This window comes from Prosopis cineraria, unplaced genomic scaffold (genome assembly GCF_029017545.1).
Source record: "Prosopis cineraria cultivar Desert tree isolate PC_DT_omini unplaced genomic scaffold, ASM2901754v1 PC8, whole genome shotgun sequence".
In the NCBI taxonomy this organism is placed as follows: Eukaryota; Viridiplantae; Streptophyta; class Magnoliopsida; order Fabales; family Fabaceae; genus Prosopis; species Prosopis cineraria.
This window is the reverse complement of record NW_026555339.1, coordinates 6,792,675-6,814,519: the sequence shown is the minus strand read 5'-3', so window position 1 is coordinate 6,814,519 and position 21,845 is coordinate 6,792,675. Positions and strand designations below refer to the sequence as shown.

Below are 21,845 nucleotides of genomic sequence, written 5' to 3'. Positions count from 1 at the left end.
ACATAAAAAATTAATTTTAAAGAAATATTTTAAAACATTGTTGTTATTATCATATTTTGTAAGATCAAATTGTTATTTTACTACTTCAGAGAAATTTATATATCATTCTTCCATCATTGTATCTCCTTTTTCACTTTGATTGACCTACTACTTGCTCTAAGGAAAAAAAATTGTTTCCCAAAACACTACATGTTAGAAAGAATTTGTCAAAATACTACAATTTTAAACTTGGCTTGTACCAAATCAATTTATAAACATGATAGAGTGAAAAAAGAAATTGGCTTAACATGTACTCAGTTTTTTTTCAATGTTATCATGTTAGAAGCTAGCTTCATTGAAACCAATTTCTCTCTCATATATTCATTGTTGCAACATCATTACCCACCCTATAAATTTTTTTCCCTCTTTCTAGTTCTGTCAACTAACATTCAACTCATTATTCCACTCTCAATTCCTCCTCCCTTGTTTAGAGTTGAGAGGGGTGGACTTATTTAGATAGAACTTAAAATATTTAAATATATAAAAAAATTATATAACTAATCCTAATCCTAACATCTCGAGCTTATTTGAGTTAGTTCGAACATTGAATTGTTAAAATGTTATTTTATTCTATTCTTTTTTAGCATATTGTAATTATTTTTAATTGTTAGATTATTGTTTTTTAAAAAATATTAATTTTTAAAATAAATTATTTTGCACCTATAACTAAGAAGAATATATAATGGAGAAAAAATAATATTAATTTTTAATCAATTTTAGGATTCAAAAAATTTTAGGACTAGACTTCAAGGTTTGAAAAATTTTATTTGCTTAATACTTATCAAGGCCGCCCAAATTTGAATAGGCTTGGCTCGAATACTTGAATTTATTTTTATTGATAAAAAATTAAAATAATATAAAAATTAACAATCTTAATGTTTTAAAAATAAAAATTAAAATTGAATAAAAAATAAAATAAAATAATATCTAACAATTCAGGTATTTGAGCCCATTTGAATGAGCTTGAGATGCTAGAGACAAGCTTGCTTAATGAACTTTTTGTTATATAGTTGAATATTTTAAGCTTGATTCAAATAAATTCGGCTTATCCAAATTATTGGCTATATTTATTAGATGACAAATTGGGGCAAGGCAACGAGCTCATGGGAGAATTATAATTTAGAAAGAGAAAAAAATAATGGTGAGGTAAGGATACTGCAACATATAGATGTAATTTTTTTTTTTGTAACAACAAACAAATGTAGATTTGATAATATATGAGAGAGAAATTAGCTTCAAGAAGCCATCTTCTAATCTAACTACATGAAAAAAAGAACTTGATACATGTCAGGCTAATTTCTTTTCAATCTATTATGTTTATTAATCAATTTGAAACAAGCTAAGTTTAAATTTATGGTATTATGAAAAATCCCAAAAAAAATGTAGTATTTTGGGAAATAAATTTTTCTGGATAGCTCACTAGTCAATAAGCCGATGATATGAAAACAGAAAATGAGGGTTTATCCGAAACAATTGAAGAGTGCTGACTTTTCCACACGCTTATGAAAACAGTTTTGATCATTTGAGTTATTATCAACCCATGAAAATATCTCCTCGTCCTACAAACCATAGTCCTACCGTTCATACCTCATCAAGCCATCCAATCTTGATGTCAATCTATAATATAAATTTCATAAATAATAAATAATTGTAACTTGCTTTAAATTCCGCATAAAGTACGGGCTTGTCAGTCTAGTTTTTGTAAATATTTTGTGTGGGATTTTTTGTTTGTCTTTAATCTAAATGAGATTTTAATATTCAATAAATCCAATTTTTTTTATCTGAAATTTGCATCTTAATTATGTGCTTCCCAATGTAACCAAATGCTACACACACACAGTTCCATTCCAAGTATGGGTTGTTGAAATAACAGCCGCAAAGTCAAGTTGAGTGTTTTGTTCCTCATAATGCATAACATCACCCTGCAAGTGTTACATGCACAAGAACGAGGTGTAGGTCTGGGAGAATTTTAATGAAGACATTTTGATCACATTTTATTTAAATTCAAAAATTTTAAATTTTTAAAATTATACTACAGTCTAGAGATACTGATTTGATATTAAATTTTTTTAAAAAATAACAAAATTATCCCTTATTTAAATTAATATGATAACTGTTCTACTTTACTTGTTAATTGTCTTACTTTAATTATTAATTTATTAATGTAATGTTGTAAATTGCCATACTTAATTTATTTTCATTTTAGGTGTTTAAATTATATTAAAAAAACTTATTAATTCATATATTATATGTTGCTAATTTATTTGAAGACTGGTATTCATTATTTTACTTCATTTGTTTATTGCGCTACTTCATTTCTTCATTGCCAAACTTTTACTTAATTTCATTCAAAAGATATGAACAAGTAAAGTAAGACAATTAACAGTATTTTATAAATAAATGAATAAGTAAAGTAGGGTAATTAATAAGTACAATAAAATAATTTTGATATTAATTTAAATGAAGGATAATTTTATCATTTTTTTATAAATTTAATATCAAATCAATACTCTAGGATTACAGTGAAATTTTTAAAAAATTTAGAGGTTTTAAATTTAAATACTTGTGATCAAAGAATCTTTATTAAAATTTCACCATTGGGTTTCATCGTTGATTGTTTAAACATGATTAGTTTCATTGATTGGGCTAAAACTGCCACTTGATCCATATGGAAATTATTCACATGGCTTTATCCTCGTTCCTTCCTCAGTTTTAGAGTGGTGCCATTCAAGTCACGTCGCTTATCTATTCAAAATATTTGAGTATTAACTTCATCAATTATTGTATACTATCAATTCAGTTTAATATATAAGGACTAATAAGTAATAATTGTACTCTTTTTTTTTTCTTTTTTAATATATCGGTCTCAGTTTGCAAAGGCTAAATCAAATCAAATGTATATGAACATACATTCGAAGAACCGAAAAACGTAACGTATCAATTCTCCCAAGAAAGAAGCTTTTTGCTATTTCGATTACCTGACTGATTCAACGACCTGTGATTGGTTGGTTCCGTTGGTTGGATTACATTGAACACTGGGCCCAACCTCATCCCAAATTTCATCCCTGTAATAACTTCGCAGTACACGTTCATTCACTAGTCTTCAATCTCGTCTTGCTCGCAGTACACTCTCTGTTTTCCTTTTCATCTCTGTGCAGTACAAAATCCAACCCGCCGCCATCACCTCACAAGCCTCCAAAACCCCATGACCCAAATTCCCATATAAATTTTTCCAAGTCGACCATGGGAGTCTTATCTCTGTCTCTGTTATTGCAACTTTGTTCCGTTTTTCCTAAATGTCTCGCTTTCTCCGCTTCTTGCTTTTCTCTCTGTTCTTTCTTCTCCTGCTCGTCTCCGTTTTCGCCCACAGTGGCCACCACGATGAAGACGGCGGTGGCGATGATGATGCTGGGGGATCTGACGGTGACAGGCATGATCTACGATCACGACCGTTGATTCTGGCTAAAATTTGGTGTTTGATTGTGATATTCTTTGCCACGTTCATTGCTGGGGTTTCACCGTATGTGATGAGATGGAACGAGGGGTTCTTGGTTTTGGGGACTCAGTTTGCCGGGGGTGTGTTTCTGGGCACTGCGATGATGCATTTTCTGAGCGACGCCAACGAGACGTTCGAGGATCTGACTCGGAGAGAGTATCCCTTTGCGTTCATGTTGGCTTGTTCCGGGTATTTAATCACCATGATGGCTGATTGCGTGATTGCCTCCATCTTTGCGAAGCAGAGCAGTAATGGGACTGGTGTTGGGGCTGATGTTGAGTTTCAAGGTTGGTGATTTACTGTTTCAGACTATTAATTATTTGTGAGTGGTGGGCATTATCCAACTAGTTTGAGGTTTGAACATTTCAGAAGACTGCAATTTCAGCAGTTTCTGGTTGTATAATATGCATTATTTTTTATAAAACTATGAATACGTTTAAGTTTCATGATTTACAGGATACTTGCATACATATGCAAATTGGGTGGATTTATTCTGGATAGGTCTATATGAATCAGCTTCCTATTATTGCTTTGATTGTTTTCCCACAGTTGTGTTTTGCATGCAATACCACTTTCTTTCTTTCTTTCTTCTTCTTGGAACAACTATTTAAGAAATTATAAACTGAAACCTTGTGCACCCTTAATTTCCTCCTCTTCTTTTCACCTAAATCTATATCTTAATTTTCTTTCTGGTTTATAGGTGCTGAGGCAGGCAAGGGTAGCAGCAATGGTTTAACTTCCCAATCGCAGCACCAGGTTAGTATGATCTTTTGGGGATGGCCCCGACTTGATGTATCCTGTTTATTTTATTTTATATTTTTTATATAAAGATAAACTATTATTATAAAAAAAGGGGGTGCCCAAAAAAAAAAAAAACCACCCAGATTAACCTGATACTAACTAGTACGACTTGGGTTGCGAAGACTCTACGAACAACGCAGGAAACAGCTGGCTTGCAAATGCAAGTGACAATCATAAAACCTAGTAAGTTTGAACTCATATAGGAACCAACTTGGGCCTTAGAGTATACTGCAGAAAAGCACATATATTAAACCGTTTATTTTATCTGGGCTTAGCCCGCTGCTTTGTCATAAAACAGAAGGTTAGAAATATGCCATTGAAGTGTTTGCTGAACAAAATCTTCCTTACTTCAAGGCTAAACTGATCCTGATTATGAGTCCTAAAGCTTGCTCAATGCTCTAACTTCACCTTGTTGGATTCTGCTACCTTTTAAATTTTCTAACGAGGTGTAAGGCTTGACAAAATGGTTTAGCAAACACTTGTTTCATCCAGGCCTTTTCATCATCTGGCACCTAACAACAACAACTTCTGTGCAAGCAGGTCCATGATGCCAGGACCGCCCACAACCTTGCAAACCCTGCTTTGACATCTGCCAGTTCTTTCGGAGACACCATATTGCTGATAATCGCTCTGTGTTTCCATTCTGTATTTGAGGGCATAGCAATTGGAGTTGCAGAGACAGAAGGCAATGCGTGGAAAGCTTTATGGACAATCTCTCTGCACAAGATATTTGCAGCGATAGCCATGGGCATAGCTCTCCTCAGAATGATCCCAAATCGTCCCTTGCTATCCTGTGCAGCCTATGCTTTCGCATTCGCTATCTCCAGCCCGATCGGCGTCGCCATCGGGATCATAATCGACGCCACGACTCAAGGCCGTGTCGCAGACTGGATCTTCGCCATTTCCATGGGTCTCGCTTGTGGAATCTTCATTTATGTATCAATAAACCATCTATTGGCAAAGGGGTACATGCCTCAGGACCCTACCAAGGTTGACACACCAGGATTAAAGTTTCTGGCAGTTTTTTTGGGCATCGGAGTTATAGCAGTTGTCATGATCTGGGACACCTGACAAAGTCGTTCTAAGGCAAGAAGCATTTATTATTATTAATATTATTAGTTGTAGTAATAGAAGGAAGAGGGATTTACAGTAAAACGTGAGTAAAGTGTAAGATTTAAAGTTATATTTTTACTTATTATTATTAATATATATAGAAGGAACAAAGAGTATTGTTAGAACTTAGAAGCTAAAATTTCTGTATGCTGGGAAATAGGGTGAAGTTTTAGAAATTTTCTTACATACGAGCTTGTATCTATAAGAATCCAAAACTCAAAACAATACAAGACGAGATCAATCGTGAGTTTGTTTCTAAATAAACTTGACTAATTCACTGCACCTTTTCTTGGCTATTCTTAGCGGGCCCAACTCAGGAGACTATGCTTTTATCCTTCACGCAACTTCGTAGGTTGTAGCCTTGGGCGCGGCTCCTATCAGGCCTTGAGTGTAAATATGGTTGCGCAGTGGCCCAATGGCCCGGTATGCCTGATCCTGTTTAAGCAATTCGGGCTCATCAGTCCGGGTCAAACACTGCCCTTTCACGGCGATCCCTTTGCCCTCCCTTTACATTTGAATTTTGATGATTTCAACGTTACTGATTCGAGAATTTGACGATTCAATTCAATTGCTTTCAATTTTACACGATAACAACTATACTAATTGACAGATAATGCAAACTCCAATTTTACTTTAAAATTCCAATCACCATGAAACCGGAGCCCAGTTTGCATGCCCATTTGCCAAAACTTTCAACACTGGTTGGATCTCCTTGTCACAGATAGGACGGATCCTGCTAGTGTTGAATCTATAGTTGGAACTGCACCAGAGAGAAATCTCCAGGAAAAATATGAATAATGGATAATGTTGGGCAATGTTCTGGCGGATGGGAATGATTGATCATGGTAAATGAAAAATTCTTCATGTAGTATGGGAATGTTTTGTGGGAGAATTAGTGATGAATCCAATAAAAATGCAGAAACCCCAAGAAGAGGCAATTAGACGCATACGTAGTGGGGAACAATTCAAAGGTATAGAAGACCAATGCATGAATTAAATGAATTACTTGAAACGAGAGGTCAAATGTGAATCTCAATACAACCAAATATGACTGACAATACACAGAGTTCATTGAAACAGCACGCGAACATGAGCAACAAATTTGAAATTCATGGGCGTACATGGCACGAAATGGTGAAGCACTGCAACATATATCCAGCTCTTGTGCTCCATATATAAGCCCACCACAACTGCGAGTGCGAAATTATTTAAAAATGAAAACATAATGTATAACAAACCTGTTATGGCGCGGGCAACGTTAATCTTTAACGATGAGCTTGCCGTCCTTTTTTAGAGTCTCCAAATTTTCAAGGGTTTGCTCTGTTTCCTGGCAAACCTCCACTTCTCGTAAGCTAGTGGAGGAACACAGCTCATCAGGAAGCCGGGTCAAGTTTTCGCACTTTTTTACGACCAGACGTCGAAGCTTAAGCATTGCACCATGCTTCATTTCCAACTTCTCAAATCCCAGGCTTGTCAATTCAAACACCTTGAGTTGGTTGAACCCTGCAGGGACGCGTAAGCATTTATACTCGTATGGATTTTCATATCCTCTTACTTTCAAATACTGCAGGCTGGGAAGATCCCCCAAAGCATTCAGGTTCTCTTCTTTCAAAGTGAAAACCTTTACCAATGTTATTTTGGTAAGATTTGGCGGAAAGTGTTTGCTTTTCTCAAAGAGTGGAGGTTTTGTTATTTTCAGTGTATTCAAATGGGTCAAGCACTCAAGGCTTTTAAACAAGCTTCTGACTCGCTTGTCCCCGTCCCCTGAATCGCTCTGGGCGAGTCCTAATTTCCTCAAATTGGGGAGCCTTCCCTTTTCCAATAGTTTTAAATTTTCCCGATTAAGAGCAATAAAACAGAGTGTTTGGAGATTCCACATAATTTGGGTTTCTAGGGACTTGGGCAGGGTTCGTGGCCATGACGAAGAGATATAAAAATGCCTTAGTTGCTTCAGCTTCCACATATCAGCTGGTAAAGAATCTGTGGACGAAGTGTTACTCCTCAAGTCCAAAGTCTCCAGATTCTCAAGCTCGCATATCAAATTCATGTCTATGGAATAAAAACTACTCATATATGCTCTTAGGTACCTCAAATGAATCAACTTTTCTATTTTCTTTGGGAAGTTGAATCCGGACACCGCCCCAAAATCCAGCACTCGCAGCAGCTTGAAGCTCTTCCGAAGCCACGACTCGCCGTAACATTTGTATTTCTCTTGTCCAAAAAATAACAATGAACGTGTGGAAGAAGGATCATAAGAAGCTGCAGAAAGAAAGAATGGTATGCTACAATGGACGGACAATTTTCTAGGTCTGCATGGCTCCCTTATGTTGTTAACAGTACGAATTTCGAAGAACTTGTCCTCCCTGCCCTCATCAATGCAAAGTTGTCGGAGGTGATCGTGGATCCGACATGTTTTGGGTCCTCCATCTGTCCTCTTAGTTACCACTTCGAGCAAGTTCCGTTGAATGAGTTGCTTCAAGTAATCATTTTCAGCAACCTCCTCGACACTTAGGTTCATCTTTGTCCCTACCAATCCTTCGGCTACCCATAGACGGATCAATTGCCTGACAGGGATCTCAAAGTCTTCTGGGAAAATAGCGAGATACAGGAAGTAAGGCTTCAACCTTCGAGGCAAGTTATTGTAGCTTAGTTTCAGTATATCCTTCACCCGACCCACATCATCCTCAGCTATTCTGGAAAGGACATCACATCATTCCACTCTTTCTCTGTCCTCTCCTTTTGACGCAGAAGGCCAGCAAGTATTATGATGGAGAGTGGCAGTCCCTTGCATTTTTCAACCATCTCTCTGGCGGGTTCCCTCACCTCGTCGGCCTCCTTGGGGATATCTTCTGCTTTAAATACTTTCTTGCAGAAAAGTAGCCAGCTATGTTCGTCGCTGAGCCGGGGAAGCTCAAAGGGTTTAATATCATAGATAGCGACCTCACGACTCGTGATTAATATTCGGCTACCGTTATTCTCATCAGGAAATGCATCTTGAATAGCATCCCACACCTTAATATCCCATACATCGTCCATCACGATCAGGTACCTGGTGCCCTTCAAGCATTTTCGCAGCATTAGTTTCAGTATGCCAACCACCTCCTCGTCCTCTTCTTCTGCCTTGTGGTAGTTGATCTATTCCGGGGGCACAGATTTCAAGGATCTGAGGAGGCTCAGCAGAACATCCTTGGGTTTGTAGTCCGCAGACAGGAAAGCCCAGGCGCAGTGGTTGGCGAAGTGATCTTGGACTTGGTTTTCTTTGAAGACTTTACGAGCGAGGGTGGTCTTACCCAGTCCACCCATACCGATAATGGACAATACTTGACGGCGAGAGCTCCCTTCTTTGAGAAGCTTGATGACGGTAGCAGCATGATCATCAAACCCCACTACCTCATGTTCCTCCACGTTCTCTCTGAGACTTTTCAGCGTTGCATCCATCTTTGGTTCCGCCTTAGCAGGCTGGCCTTCATTGATACCGTACTTGGCTTTGTTATCATAGATGTCGTCAATACTCGTGTTTAGATTATCTATCTTATTGTTGACTTCATGCAGAATTTTGCCGTAGTCAATGGCATGAAAAGCCCTGCCCAGGAGGGTTCTTCTGACCTGCTTGGCCTTGTAGGCGAGGTAGTTGTCGATGACATCCTGGGCATCGTAAACGTCGTCCCTGATCTGGTCGAGCACCGCTTTGACCTCATGGCTGCTCCGCTTGCCATCGCTGTCTCGCAGGAAGCCATTGATTCTTTTGAGCTTTTTCTGCAGGGATTCCACTTTGCCCTCAACGCCCCCAAGCAATTCCACTTCCTCTTGAAGAAGCTTGGATACGTTATCCAACAGGTAGGGAACAAGGCTATCCACCACGGCCATTTTCTTTCGGAAAAGGAGTTATGTATATCAGAAAGAAGAATAAACAGATGGATACGTGTGTGTTTAAGCGCCAGAAAGAGCTACTATATGGCGTCTGAGAGGGAAGAAAACAGGAATGGGATCACTTGGAGTTCACTTGCGGTGCATCGTCCTAGGACTTATGGCATCATATTTATGGAATATATTCGCAGTTTTGATCTTCCCAGGGCCAAACTAATCTCCTAGTAAAAGAAGACGACTTGGATCTCTCAAATATGGGTCGTCTTTGTTAAATCTTGGGAGAGTAGAGAGCCTGGAATTAGCTAATATTTTTAGTAAAATATATTATCTTAGTAGCAAGTAGCATATATTAATTTCAACTTGTACGCAGCTGACTGATCTGTCATAACTTCTAATTAGGCTTGATAAATTTTTTTTGGTTCCCTAGATTCAATAAATAAAAATGATTAAATCCTTTTCAATTAAAAAAAAATGAAGGAATAATGTGTGTGTGGCTGCCAGCTTTGTTTCTAGAGAAATTCCATCATAGATCTGGTGCACCATATCACCCATACTCTGCCTAGTAAAAACACACCATATCATATGATTATAAATATAAATTAATTTTATTATTGATAATGATAGAGAGATAAGAGACAAAAATTTAAATAAGTATTCTATTTCAAAAATAAAATCATTAAAAATAATAATATATAAATTTTATTTAATTGAATTAGCATGTTTTTATATTGAACATGTAAAACATGGATGATGTAATACACTGAATTCATGTCAGAATTTTTCAAGTTATAATTATCCAAGTATCAATGTGAATGGTGACTTGTTTCAAAGATTTGACACCCATAATCTTTCACAATTTATTTCTCATGGCTACTCAATAATTTTCAATTCATCCCTCGAATTAATATTAATCCAATGGTACCTATAACTTTGATTAAAAAAAATTAGCAATATATATAAAGTCTTCATGTGCAGCTCTTCAACGTATTATCGCCCCCATGCCTTTTCTGTCTTTTTAAATATCTAGTCAATGTTAAAAAGTCAACTTAGCATATTCATATACCTACTTGCAAAGTATTCATCCAGCTAATCCACGGTAGTGTTCGATTAAAAAAAAAAAAAAGGGAAAGCCACCCCACACCAGTGACAATTATGTTATTGACTTATTGTATAGTGATTCCTTTGGGACAATGTCATAGAAATATCCAGAATCCAGAATATACAATTACCCACCATTGGATCAAGAGCACTTCACTCGCAATCTTTTAAAATAAAGAAGGAAGAATGATATTTAAAACTCAAAATTTTTTTATCAAAAGTTGAATCTTAACTTATTAAATTTCTTAGAAAATCTTATAGCAAAAAATAATTCAGCTTTAACAACATATAAGTATTTTTACAAGACAATATCTAATACAAAATTTTTGGACTCTTATTGCAATAAATTTTCCTGAGAAAGTCTTAAATGTCATTCTCCCAATAAAGAAATTATGAAAATAATTCACACATGCAAAAACTAAAAAATACACTGCCGTGTATTTGGATTAACAAGAAAGTTATACCTACATACTTCCTCCACCTCTATATATAAGAAGTCTTTTAAAATCTTTTTTTATCTCTAAGTATAAGGGTTGCTAGCATATTTTTTAATGAATGAATTATATACCCTTATTAAATTGAAAAGAGAAAAATATAAGTATTTTCATTAATTTACTTTGGAAAAAGAAATTTATTTTTTATTTACAATAATTAAGGACAAAATTGAAATGTTGCTATGTTTTTAATTAGAGAACCAACTTTTATTAGTTTGTGTGATTCAATTAAAAACATATTATATATAAGGGTAGAGGGAGTAATTAACTAGAAATTTGAGTTTGAATAATGAAAATATAGTCATGTTAAATGTGCGTGTGTGTTGGTGGGAGAGCTTAGTTTAAGTCACGTTGAGAGAGAGAGAGAGAGAGAGAGAGAGAGAGAGAGAGAGAGAGAGAGAGAGAGAGAGAGAGAGAGAGTGTGTGTGTGTGTGTGTGTGTGTGTGTGTAAAGAATATGTAAACTTTTTGGAGTTATGTGTAGGTGAGAATAACAGCAGCCTGGAACATGAACAGAAGAATAAACACATATAAAAGAAAGAGCTACTCACATGCGTACGGCATCTGTAAGGGAAGAAAAGAGATGGACATATAATAGGAAGGAATCATTTGGAGTACACAGGTGCATATATATTGTCCAAGGCACTGTGACATTATATTCGCATTTCATGTGTTACAAAAGCGCTCAAATTATTGGGCTTTACCATGTGCCATATATATGTGTATGCCACATATGTGCGCGCGCGCGCTCTTGTTATAAATTATGGATCATTTTTACGTTAGCATGTTGACGTCAATTATCAGGTCTTCTCTCTATTAATTTTATGCGTTAATGAAACTAAAATATATACATTCAACAGTTTGTATTATTATATAATATATTACATATATATACTATGTAATATATAATATTTAATTTAGAAATTTAGTCATAATCAAATCCATCCTTTTTTTTCAATCCCTTCTTGTTCTTCTTCTCGATCAAACTCAGAAGCACTAGACAATTCTTCCTTGCCTATGTTCTTTTTTATTATTTTTAGTGTGATGAATATTTATAATATACTATTTTCATCATTTGATTTTTAATCAATATGTTCTTTATTTTTTACTTCTAGTTTCTTGGTTAATTATGTTTTTAATTAGATTCAACTTATGCATGTATTGATTTCAATTTTATTACCATATTGTTGTGTTGTGTTGTGTTGTAGTTGATAAGTCATCTTGCTTATTATGTATTTTAGTTAGTAAATCAAGTTGTACATATCTAGGCTTTAATAATCCTAAAACTCACAAGACTTTTAAAGCTTCTCATGTAAGCTTATTTAAAGAGTAGATTTTTAAAATAGACTTTCAAGTCATGTCAGGCTTTAAATAGATTTAAGTTTGAACTGTGCAAAGTCTTATATAGGTTTCAGGACAAACTGAAACCTTTAACTCACTATAAAGGTTTAGACTTATTTGACCAAAACTTAGCTCAACTCAACCTATTTCCTTCCCTAGGCATAGCTCTTCCCAAATCGTCCCTTGCTATCGTGTGCAGCCTATGCTTTCTCCTTCGCCATCTCCAACCTGGATTGCATGATGCCACCACTCAAGGCCCCGTCGCGCGACTGGATCTTTGCCTTATCCATGGGTCTAGCTTGTGGTGTGTTCATTTATGTATCGATAAACCATCTGTTGGCTAAGGGATACATATCTTAGAAACCTATGAAGATACATTGACATGCCAAAATTAAGGTTTCTTGCAGTTTTGTTGGCATTGGAGTTGTTAAAACATCAATCAACTTGAATGAAGAGAAGAAAATGAACATACTTCATTGATGATTACATTGAAAAAAAATTAATCCATCAATTGAAGGATTATACAACCAACCCCAAAACTCTTTGAGGACTCTGAGAAAGTCATTCTAAAGCAAAAAGCAATTTTTTCCCCTTAAAGATGAAATTAAACAAGGAGCATAGTAGAAGCTGAAATTTCTATATACCGAAAAATAGTGTGAAGTTGTAGGAACATTCATACACTCAAGCTCTTGTGTAATATTCTATGATTTAATAGTAGTGTGCTTTGATTTTGGGTTTAATGTTAAGGTAAATTATGCATGTAAGTACTAATTTTATACATTGTTTAATACACAATAGGATGCAATGGATACACAATTACAATCTGAATCTTTGTATTATTGAATTGAATTGAATGGTGAGAACAATTATTTTTTGTTAGGATATTCTTGTTCAAGGCACTGTTAGGCATTAAAAGTGAGCATTTCTCTCAACAAGAATTTAAATCTTGATTCATCATGTTGTAAGAGACTAAACTCTCTCGCTAAACCCTATTATCATTGGTGAATCATGAGCACAATTGTTTTTGTATAAACTTGACAATCTCACTGGACCCTTGACAAGCTATTCTAAGTAGGTTGAGCTTAAGGCCCAAAACCAGAGACTATTTTAAAATCAGGCCCAGAATTACCTCCATCTCTATGGTCTCAACGTCTATTACGGCCATAGCCACCCTAATTACCTCTACTATATTTAGCGTTAAGAAACGGGCGGGCTCAGCCCTTATGAGCTTGAGTTCTTAAGTCTAAATTTTCTTTTTTCATCCATTTTTTGAGGTCTGACCCTTATTTAAAGGGTTTGGAGCTAGGCCCATAAGGCTTATTCTGAAAAAATTAAAAAAATTAAGTACTATAAATTAATTAAAAATATTTTAAAATTAAAAAATAAAATTCTCAAAATCTTTTAAAAATTAAACAACACACATTTAGAAGTCTAGTAAGAAAATTCAAATCTTAGTTAAAAAATTATTTATTTTTTATGAATACACAAACATAATAATTATAGAAAAATAAAAAATATCATAAATTTTATATTGTACATTGATATTTATTAAATTATATTAAATTAATTTTAGAATAAATTTAAATTAATAATAATGTAATGTGTGTAGGATCAAAGCTTCAAGCGAGTAGGTCTTTCTTGTCTTTAAATACATGTTCTACCAAAGAAAAAAATTAATAATAATATAACAGAATTTAAAGGGCCACCCAAATTTAAGCCCTTTTCTACAAGGCTTATCAGAGCCAAACCCTCAAGTTCAGTTATTTTTTAAAAAAATTAATTTTTAAAGTTTGAACCCTTATTTAAACAGGGCCTCCAAACCCGACCCTCTAGATCCGACCCTTATTCCTGACTCTAACTATATCACAAGATAACTTCTTAGGTAGGAAGGCGTTGTACAATAATTGATCGCATATATCACAAAATCAACTTAAGCTTAATTATTTAATAAACGAATATTCACAATTATAAATGATTTAAGAAAGATGTATTAAATTTAATACAACAACATTTATCAGCTTGATTTAAAGGTTATTATTGTAAAGTCTTCATGTCAGGCATCTTACCAAGTTTCAAATTTGTGTTCCCCTTCATTGAAATAAACAAATCCCATCATTTTGATTGTTCAGTTTATTTTATATATAATTAGGTTTGTTAGTTCACTTGATCTTATCATCGATACTAACACCAAATTAATTTATTAACAAAGCTGGCCCAGCTAATTAATATGCACTAATAAAATTTCTGGTTTCTTGTTATGTTTAATCACTTAGACAAGACATTGCTAAAGTGAAGCCTTTTTTTTTTTTTGGTTAGTCCTGTTATATTGACTTTTTTATGTTAGTTTTGGCGTAGATGCAGAAGAAACATAGAAAATATCACTTTCTAGATGAGTTGTGGGCTTTGGCTATAATCAATCGATTTTTAAAAAAATATTATTAATTAAACAACTTAATAGATAATTTAACATGAAAATTTCTAAGTAGACAAAAATACCATCTGACGTCCAGAAATTTTTAAGTGTGTTAAAGGAAAGAAATTTCGCTTGTTTGTTTTTTATTTTTAAAAACTGTTTTTTGTTTTTGAAAACAAAAAAATTTAAAAATTATTTGGTTAGGTGTTTTTGATTTAATTTTTTTTATTTTTTTAAAACGAAAAGAAATAATTTTAAACTTTTTCATTTTATTTTCTTATTTTTAAAATAAGCTACATTTTATTATTGAAAATTACAGCTACTTTGATCAATTTTTATTATAAATTATCACCATTAACCGCTTACAACCATTACTATCAGTCTATTTTTTAATTTTAAAACTGTTTTTAAATTAACATAATCAAATGAATTTTTATTTTGTTTTGTTTTGAAAACAATTTTAAAATTATATTATAAAACAGTTTTTAAAAATAAAAAATGAAAACAAAAACCAGCTGAAATTCTCCAACAACCCGATAATGCATATTTGAAACCACACACGAACATGAGCAACAAATTTGAAAGATGTTTGTTTAATCATATATGCAGGTGGAAAGAATAGAGGATTCACACACATATAACGGACCTGTAATGGATCTAATCTTCAACGATGAGCTTGCCATCCTTCTTTAGACGGTCCAAATTTTCAAGGTTTCGCTCCGTTTCCTTGCAAATCTCCACTTCTCGTAAGGTAGCAGAGGAACACAGCATATCAGGGAGCCGGGTCAAGTATCCACACTGTTTTATGACCAGAAATCGAAGCTGAGGCATTGCGTCTTACTCCATTTCCAATTTCTCATATCCTGAACTCTTCAATTCAAACAGTTTGAGTTGGTTGAACCTGCAGGGAGGCGTAAGCATTCTTTCTCGCCTGGCTCTTCAACTCCTCTGACTTTCAAATACTGCAGGCTAGCAAGATTCCCCGAAGCATTCAGGCTCTCTTCTTCCAAACAGATAACCTCTGCCAAGGTTATTTTGATAAGTTTTGGCGGAGAGTGGTCACTTTTTACAAATCTTGGAGGCCTTACTGTTTTCAATGTATTCAAATGGGTCAAGCACTCGAGGCTTTTAAACAATAATCTGATTCGCTTTTCCCCGTCGCCATACAAGTCTTGGGCGAGTCCTAATTTCCCCAAATTAGGAAGCCTTCCCTTTTCCAATCGTTGCACATTTTCCCGATTAAGAGCTCTGAAACAGAATGTTCGGAGATTCCACATAATTTGCGTTTCTAGAGACTTGGGAAGGGTTAGTGCACTTTCCGAAGAGAAATAAAAATGCCCTAGTTGCTTCAGCTTCCACATATCAGCCGGCAAATGATCACTCCGCTGCCAATTATTCCTCAGGTCTAACGTCTCTAGATTCTCAAGCTCGCATATATAATTCATGTCGCAGGAGAAACGCTTAATCGAGTGTGCTCTTAGATACCTCAGATGAATCAACTTTTCTATTTTCTTTGGGAAGCAGAATTTCGACACCTCACCAACGTCTAGGACTCGCAGCAACTTGAAGTACTTCTGAATCCAACCTATCACAAGAAATTCATATCTCTCTTGTTGGCCGAAAAATAACAATGAACGGCTGGAAGAAACATCACGAGGGAATGCAGACTCAAAATATGTTATGCTACAAAGATTAAATTATAAGAAATAAAGTTTAGGGATTGATTTATAACCGAGTCAAAACTTTAGGGACTGAATTATAATAAGTCAAAGTTTAGAAATTGAGTTACAATTAGGTCAAAACTATAAGGATTAAATGATTAATTTTTCTAAAAATTATGTACATTTATTCATAATCCCGCACCTCTCTCTCTCTCTCTCTCATGTCTATATGTAACAATCGTGCACACTTCAAAGCTTAAACATATTCCACAGGCTAATTCTCTCTGTTTAATTAACAATTTACCATGCTTAGTAGTTAGAAAGTTTAAAATTTTTCATGCACTATTCTATCAAAAAAATTGCATGCATTACAAAGAAAATGTTTTGAATTTAAATCTTCGAAAGTTGAAATTTATAAATTTCTGTTGATTTTTCTATTTTCAGTATTTTTTTATCATTTTATTATTTTTATAAAATATGAAATCTTCTTTTTCAATTCTCTAAAAGATAAATTTTACAGAAATTTAAAGATTCCAGCTTTAGAAGGTTTAGATCCAAACCGTCAAACGTATTCAACGGCCTATTTATGAAGAGATTTATACAAGCTTTTAAATAAAAAGTATTGACAAATTTGAATTAAGTGATTTAACGGCCTGTCTATCAGGATTGTTTATCATAGAAATTTATTCGGTACAAAAAATATCATAGTTTAAATAAAAATAATTTCAAAATAAAAACACCATCATATTATTTATTTAAAAATATAAATTATTTTTGTTAATATATTTAAAATTATACAGCTATGAAGTTTACTAATAGCACTCCACTCTTTTATTGAAATTTTGATTATTTGGGTGGAATTCCTAGCGACCTATTCAATATTCTCTGTTTTTTTTAATCATAAATATCACTTGATCGCTCAATGAGAGTTTTCACAACGTAAATAAATACTCCCCTCCGGTCTAAAATAGGAGTATTTTTTTCAACTAAATTTTGTTTAAAATATAAGCAACTTAATATATGCAAAAATATTCATTTCATCCCTTATAATTACTCCCTTCATCTCAAATTATAAAACATTTTTAAGAAAATTTTGGCATATCAAAATATAAGACACTTTAAGAATATTAAAGTTTCATTAAATACAAGACATTTCCACATCCGACATCCGATTAGAGCAATTCAAACGCCCACACGAAACTTACAACATATACTAGCTAATGAAATAAGTTTGAACTTGATCTAACAGTCCGATTTAAAATTGAACACTCTACTGTAAAAAGTTACTTTTTCTTTCAAAGTCTATACCTGAAGTGCTTAATTCTCATTTCTTATCTCATTAGACCAATTCAGCTCTTAAACCAAATTCAAAAGGGCCACATACATCTGATTGACATTACAAACCACATAAATGATGTCATTTACTCAAATTGACCTCTCAATGCCATATTACACACTTATGAACTTATATGAGACACAATACATACAACACATATCTACAAATAGGCATTGTGAGTGGTGGGCATTATCCAACTAGTTTGAGGTTTGAACATTTCAGAAGGCTGCAATTTCAGTAGTTTCTGGTTGTGTAATAGGCATTGTTTGTTATAAAACTATGAATACGTTTAAGTTTCATGATTTACAGGATACTTGCATACATATGCAAATTGGGTGGATTTATTATGGATAGGTCTATATGAATCAGCTTTCTATTATTGCTTTGATTGTTTTCCCACAGTTGTGTTTTGCATGCAATACCACTTTCTTTCTTGCTTTCTTTCTTTCTTCTTTTTGGAACAACTATTTAAGAAATTATAAACTGAAACGTTGTGCACCCTTAATTTCCTCTTCTTCTTTTCACCTAAATCTATATCTTAATTTTGTTTCTGGTTTATAGGTGCTGAGGCAGGCAAGGGTAGCAACAATGGTTTAACTTCCCAATCACAGTACCAGGTCAGTATGATCTTTTGGGGATGGCCCCGACTTGATGTATCCTGTTTATTTTATTTTTTATTTTTTATTTAAAGATAAACTATTATTATAAAAAAAGGGAATGCAAAAAAAAACCACCCAGATTAACTTGATACTAACTAGTACGACTTGGGTTGCGAAGACTCTACGAGGAACGTAGGAAACAGCCAGCTTGCAAATGTAAGTGACAATCATAAAACCTAGTAAGTTTGAACTGATATAGGAACCAACTCGGGCCTTAGAGTATACTGCAGAAAAGCACATATATTAAACTGTTTATTTTATCTAGGCTTAGCCCGCCGCTTTGTCATAAAACAGAAGCTTAGAAATATGCTATTGAAGCGTTTGCTGAAGAAAATCTTCCTTACTTCAAGGCTAAACTGATCTTGATTATGAGTCCTAAAGCTTGCTCAATGCTCTAACTTCACCTTGTTGGATTCTGTTACCTTTTAAATTTTCTAACGAGGTGTAAGGCTTGAAAAAATGGTTTAGCAAACACTTGTTTCATCCAGGCCGTTTCATCATCCGGCACCTAACAACAACAACTTCTGTGCAAGCAGGTCCATGATGCTAGGACAGCCCATAACCTTGTAAACCCTGCTTTGACATCTGCCAGTTCTTTCGGAGACACCATATTGCTGATAATCGCTCTGTGTTTCCATTCTGTATTTGAGGGCATAGCAATTGGAGTTGCAGAGACAGAAGGCAATGCGTGAAAAGCTTTATGGACAATCTCTCTACACAAGATATTTGAAGCGATAGCCATGGGCATAGCTCTCCTCAGAATGATCCCAAATCGTCCCTTGCTATCCTGTGCAGCCTATGCTTTTGCATTCGCCATCTCCAGCCCGATCAGCATCGCCATCGGGATCATAATCGACGCCACGACTCAAGGCCGTGTCGCGGATGGGATCTTCACTATATCCATGGGTCTGGCTTGTGGAGTCTTCATTATGTATCAATAAACCACCTGTTGGCAAAGGGGTACATGCCTCAGAACCCTACCAAGGTTGGCACACCAGGATTCAAGTTTTTGGCAGTTCTGTTGGGCATCAGAGTTATAGCAATTGTCATGGTCTGGGACACCTAACAAAGTCATTCTAAAGCAAGAAGCATTTATTTATTTATTATCATTATTATTATTATTATTAATAAAAAAACATAACTTTAAATCTTGCGTGTTTATTTTTTTAGTATTTTAAGTTTTTATATTTTTATTTTTTAACATTCTATATCTGTAAATAAACAAAATGTGAAGATTTTAGAGAGATTTAGAACATTAAAAAATAAAAATATAAGAATTTAAATATTAAAAAAAATACAGAGCCCGAAGGTTCTGTTTTCTCTTATTAATAATAATAATAATAATAATATATATATATATATATAGAACAAACAAGGAGCATCGTTGGAACTTAAAAGCTCAAATCTCTGTATGTTGGGAAGTAGTGTGATGTTTTAGAAACTTTCTTACATATGAGCTTGTATATATAAGAATCCAAAACTCAAACAATACAAGATGAGATCAATCATGAGTTTAACTATTTCTAAATAAACTTGACTAATCCACTGCACATTTTACAGGCTATTCTTAGTGGGCCCAACTGTGGAGACTATGCTTTTATCCTTCACGTGACTTCGTTGTTTGTAACGTTGGATGCAAACTCCTATCAGGCCTTAAGCCTAAATTTGGCTGCGCCAGTGGCCTAATGGCCCGGTATGCCGGACTTAAGCAATCCAGCCTCATCAGTCTGGGTCAAACACTGCCTTTACCATGGTGATCCCATTGCCCTCCCTTTACATTTGAATTTTGATGATTTGAAAGTAATTGATTTGAGAATTTGATGATTCAATTCAATTGCTTTCAATTTTACACGATGACAACTATACTAATTGACAGATGTTACAAACTTCAATTGTACTTTAAAATTCCAATCACCACGAAGCTGGAGCCCAGTTTGTATGCCCATTTACCAAAACTTTCAACACTGGTTGGATCTCCTTGTCACAGGTAGCACAGATCCTGCTAGTGCCGAATCTATAATTGGAACTGTAATAGAGAGAAATCTCTAGGAAAAATATGAACAACAGATAATGTTTGGCAATGTCCTAACGAATGGAAATGACTCATCGTAGTAAATGAAAAATTCTTCATGCAGTATGGAATGTTTGTGGGAAGAATTAGTGATGAATCTAATGAAAATGCAAAAACCCCAGGAAGAGGTAATTAGGCGTGTATTATAACATCCTGAATTTCAATTCAAAAAACTAGTTGCTAATCAAAGGTAAATTAATAATTAGTTGATTGATTATGGTTTGGATATCGAGTTGATATTTTGTGTTGTTTGGGTGTTATATTAATAGGATTGAAGAATAGAACGACAATTCGAAGCATAACACGCGAGAATAAGTGAGATTGACCTCACTGTGCCACGCGCCGTGGCGGAAGCTATGTGCGCTGCGGTGGTGCATGGCGTAAAATTTTTACTTAAAGGCTAAGTCAGATCATGAAAATAGAAAGAGAAGGAATGAAAAATGTGTTTGGAGAGGAGGAGGTGTTGTGATCTGCTAGGGCTTGCAGTATCTAGAGCTTGGAAGTTAGCTTCAATTAATGACTTGTTAGGTAAGTAACATGCAACCTTACACTTCATTTTTACCCTATTTTTATTAAATTTGATTGGTTGAGAAATTGAATCATGAAGTTTTAAAGTGTTAGAATCTAAAAGAAAGGTCTAAAGGGATTATCACTTACATAACTAAGGTGTTGTGACTAGCATTGAGTTGAATAGTTGAGCTTTAAGAGTTTAAGTTTAAAATAGCTTAAAAAGTTAGGTTAAAAGGATGAAATTCTGTGAATAAATGAGTTAGGAAGTTGTTATAGTTATTTGAATGGCCTATAGGGTCAATAACTATAAATAATGGACTTGTGAATTCAAAAAGCGTTAATTGAACTGATGTGTATGTTGAAAGATTCAGTTTAGTCAAATTAATGCTTGTGTTAAGTGTTGAGAATTGAGTATGGGATACTGTGTTGTGTAGATTGAGCACCTGTGGTATTGCTCGTGAAAATCTATGCCTTTAGGAGCTCAGTGTGATTGGTAACCCTTAGTAACAAAAGTTAAAGGTAACTAGAGTACCCTTTTTTCTTGTTTGTTTGTGAAATTATTTACAAGTATTTTTATATAACTATGTGCCTTGTGTTGTGAACTGATATAGTAGCAACATTGTAAAAGAATATGCATGTGGGTGTGTAAGTATTGATTGAAATGAATTTGAGATGACATGTACATTAACATATATAACATCCACGAGTATATCCTACATTATGGTAGGGGGACGCGACCCTACCGTGAGGAGGTTTAAAAAGTTCTAATGATCCAGAACGTAGAGCTTTACTCCGCTAGGACAAACCTAGGAGAATCATAATAATCCAAAATGTAGAGCTTGACTCCGCCACAACAAACGTAGGATATGAAATAATCCACGAGGTCACCCTAAGCTAGGGTAAGGGGTTGTGGTCCTACTTTATATAAGGTTAGGAAGTTCTGATGA

At 34.5% G+C, this 21,845-nt stretch overlaps 1 protein-coding gene and 2 pseudogenes across 1 annotated transcript; 2 read left to right on the top strand and 1 right to left on the bottom strand.

The window, feature by feature from the left end:
• Window positions 1–3,234: 3,234 nt before the first annotated feature.
• On the top strand, window positions 3,235–5,713 carry LOC129317876 (zinc transporter 11-like). The gene is made up of 3 exons (XM_054962287.1): window positions 3,235–3,822; window positions 4,236–4,291; window positions 4,877–5,713. The coding sequence occupies exons 1-3, from the start codon at window positions 3,336–3,338 to the stop codon at window positions 5,405–5,407; spliced, it is 1,074 nt and encodes a 357-aa protein (XP_054818262.1). The 5' UTR covers window positions 3,235–3,335; the 3' UTR covers window positions 5,408–5,713.
• A 725-nt stretch (window positions 5,714–6,438) lies between these two features.
• Window positions 6,439–9,553, bottom strand: LOC129317875 (disease resistance protein RPP13-like; annotated as a pseudogene).
• A 9,276-nt stretch (window positions 9,554–18,829) lies between these two features.
• Window positions 18,830–19,383, top strand: LOC129318386 (zinc transporter 2-like; annotated as a pseudogene).
• The last annotated feature ends 2,462 nt before the right edge of the window (window positions 19,384–21,845 follow it).

Coding starts and splice junctions, on each gene's coding strand:
- LOC129317876 (XM_054962287.1), top strand. CDS start 3,336: ATGTCTCGCTTTCTCCGCTTCTTGCTTTTCTCTCTGTTCTTTCTTCTC. Junction 3,823..4,235: donor GGCTGATGTTGAGTTTCAAG/GTTGGTGATTTA, acceptor TCTGGTTTATAG/GTGCTGAGGCAGGCAAGGGT. Junction 4,292..4,876: donor CTTCCCAATCGCAGCACCAG/GTTAGTATGATC, acceptor CTGTGCAAGCAG/GTCCATGATGCCAGGACCGC.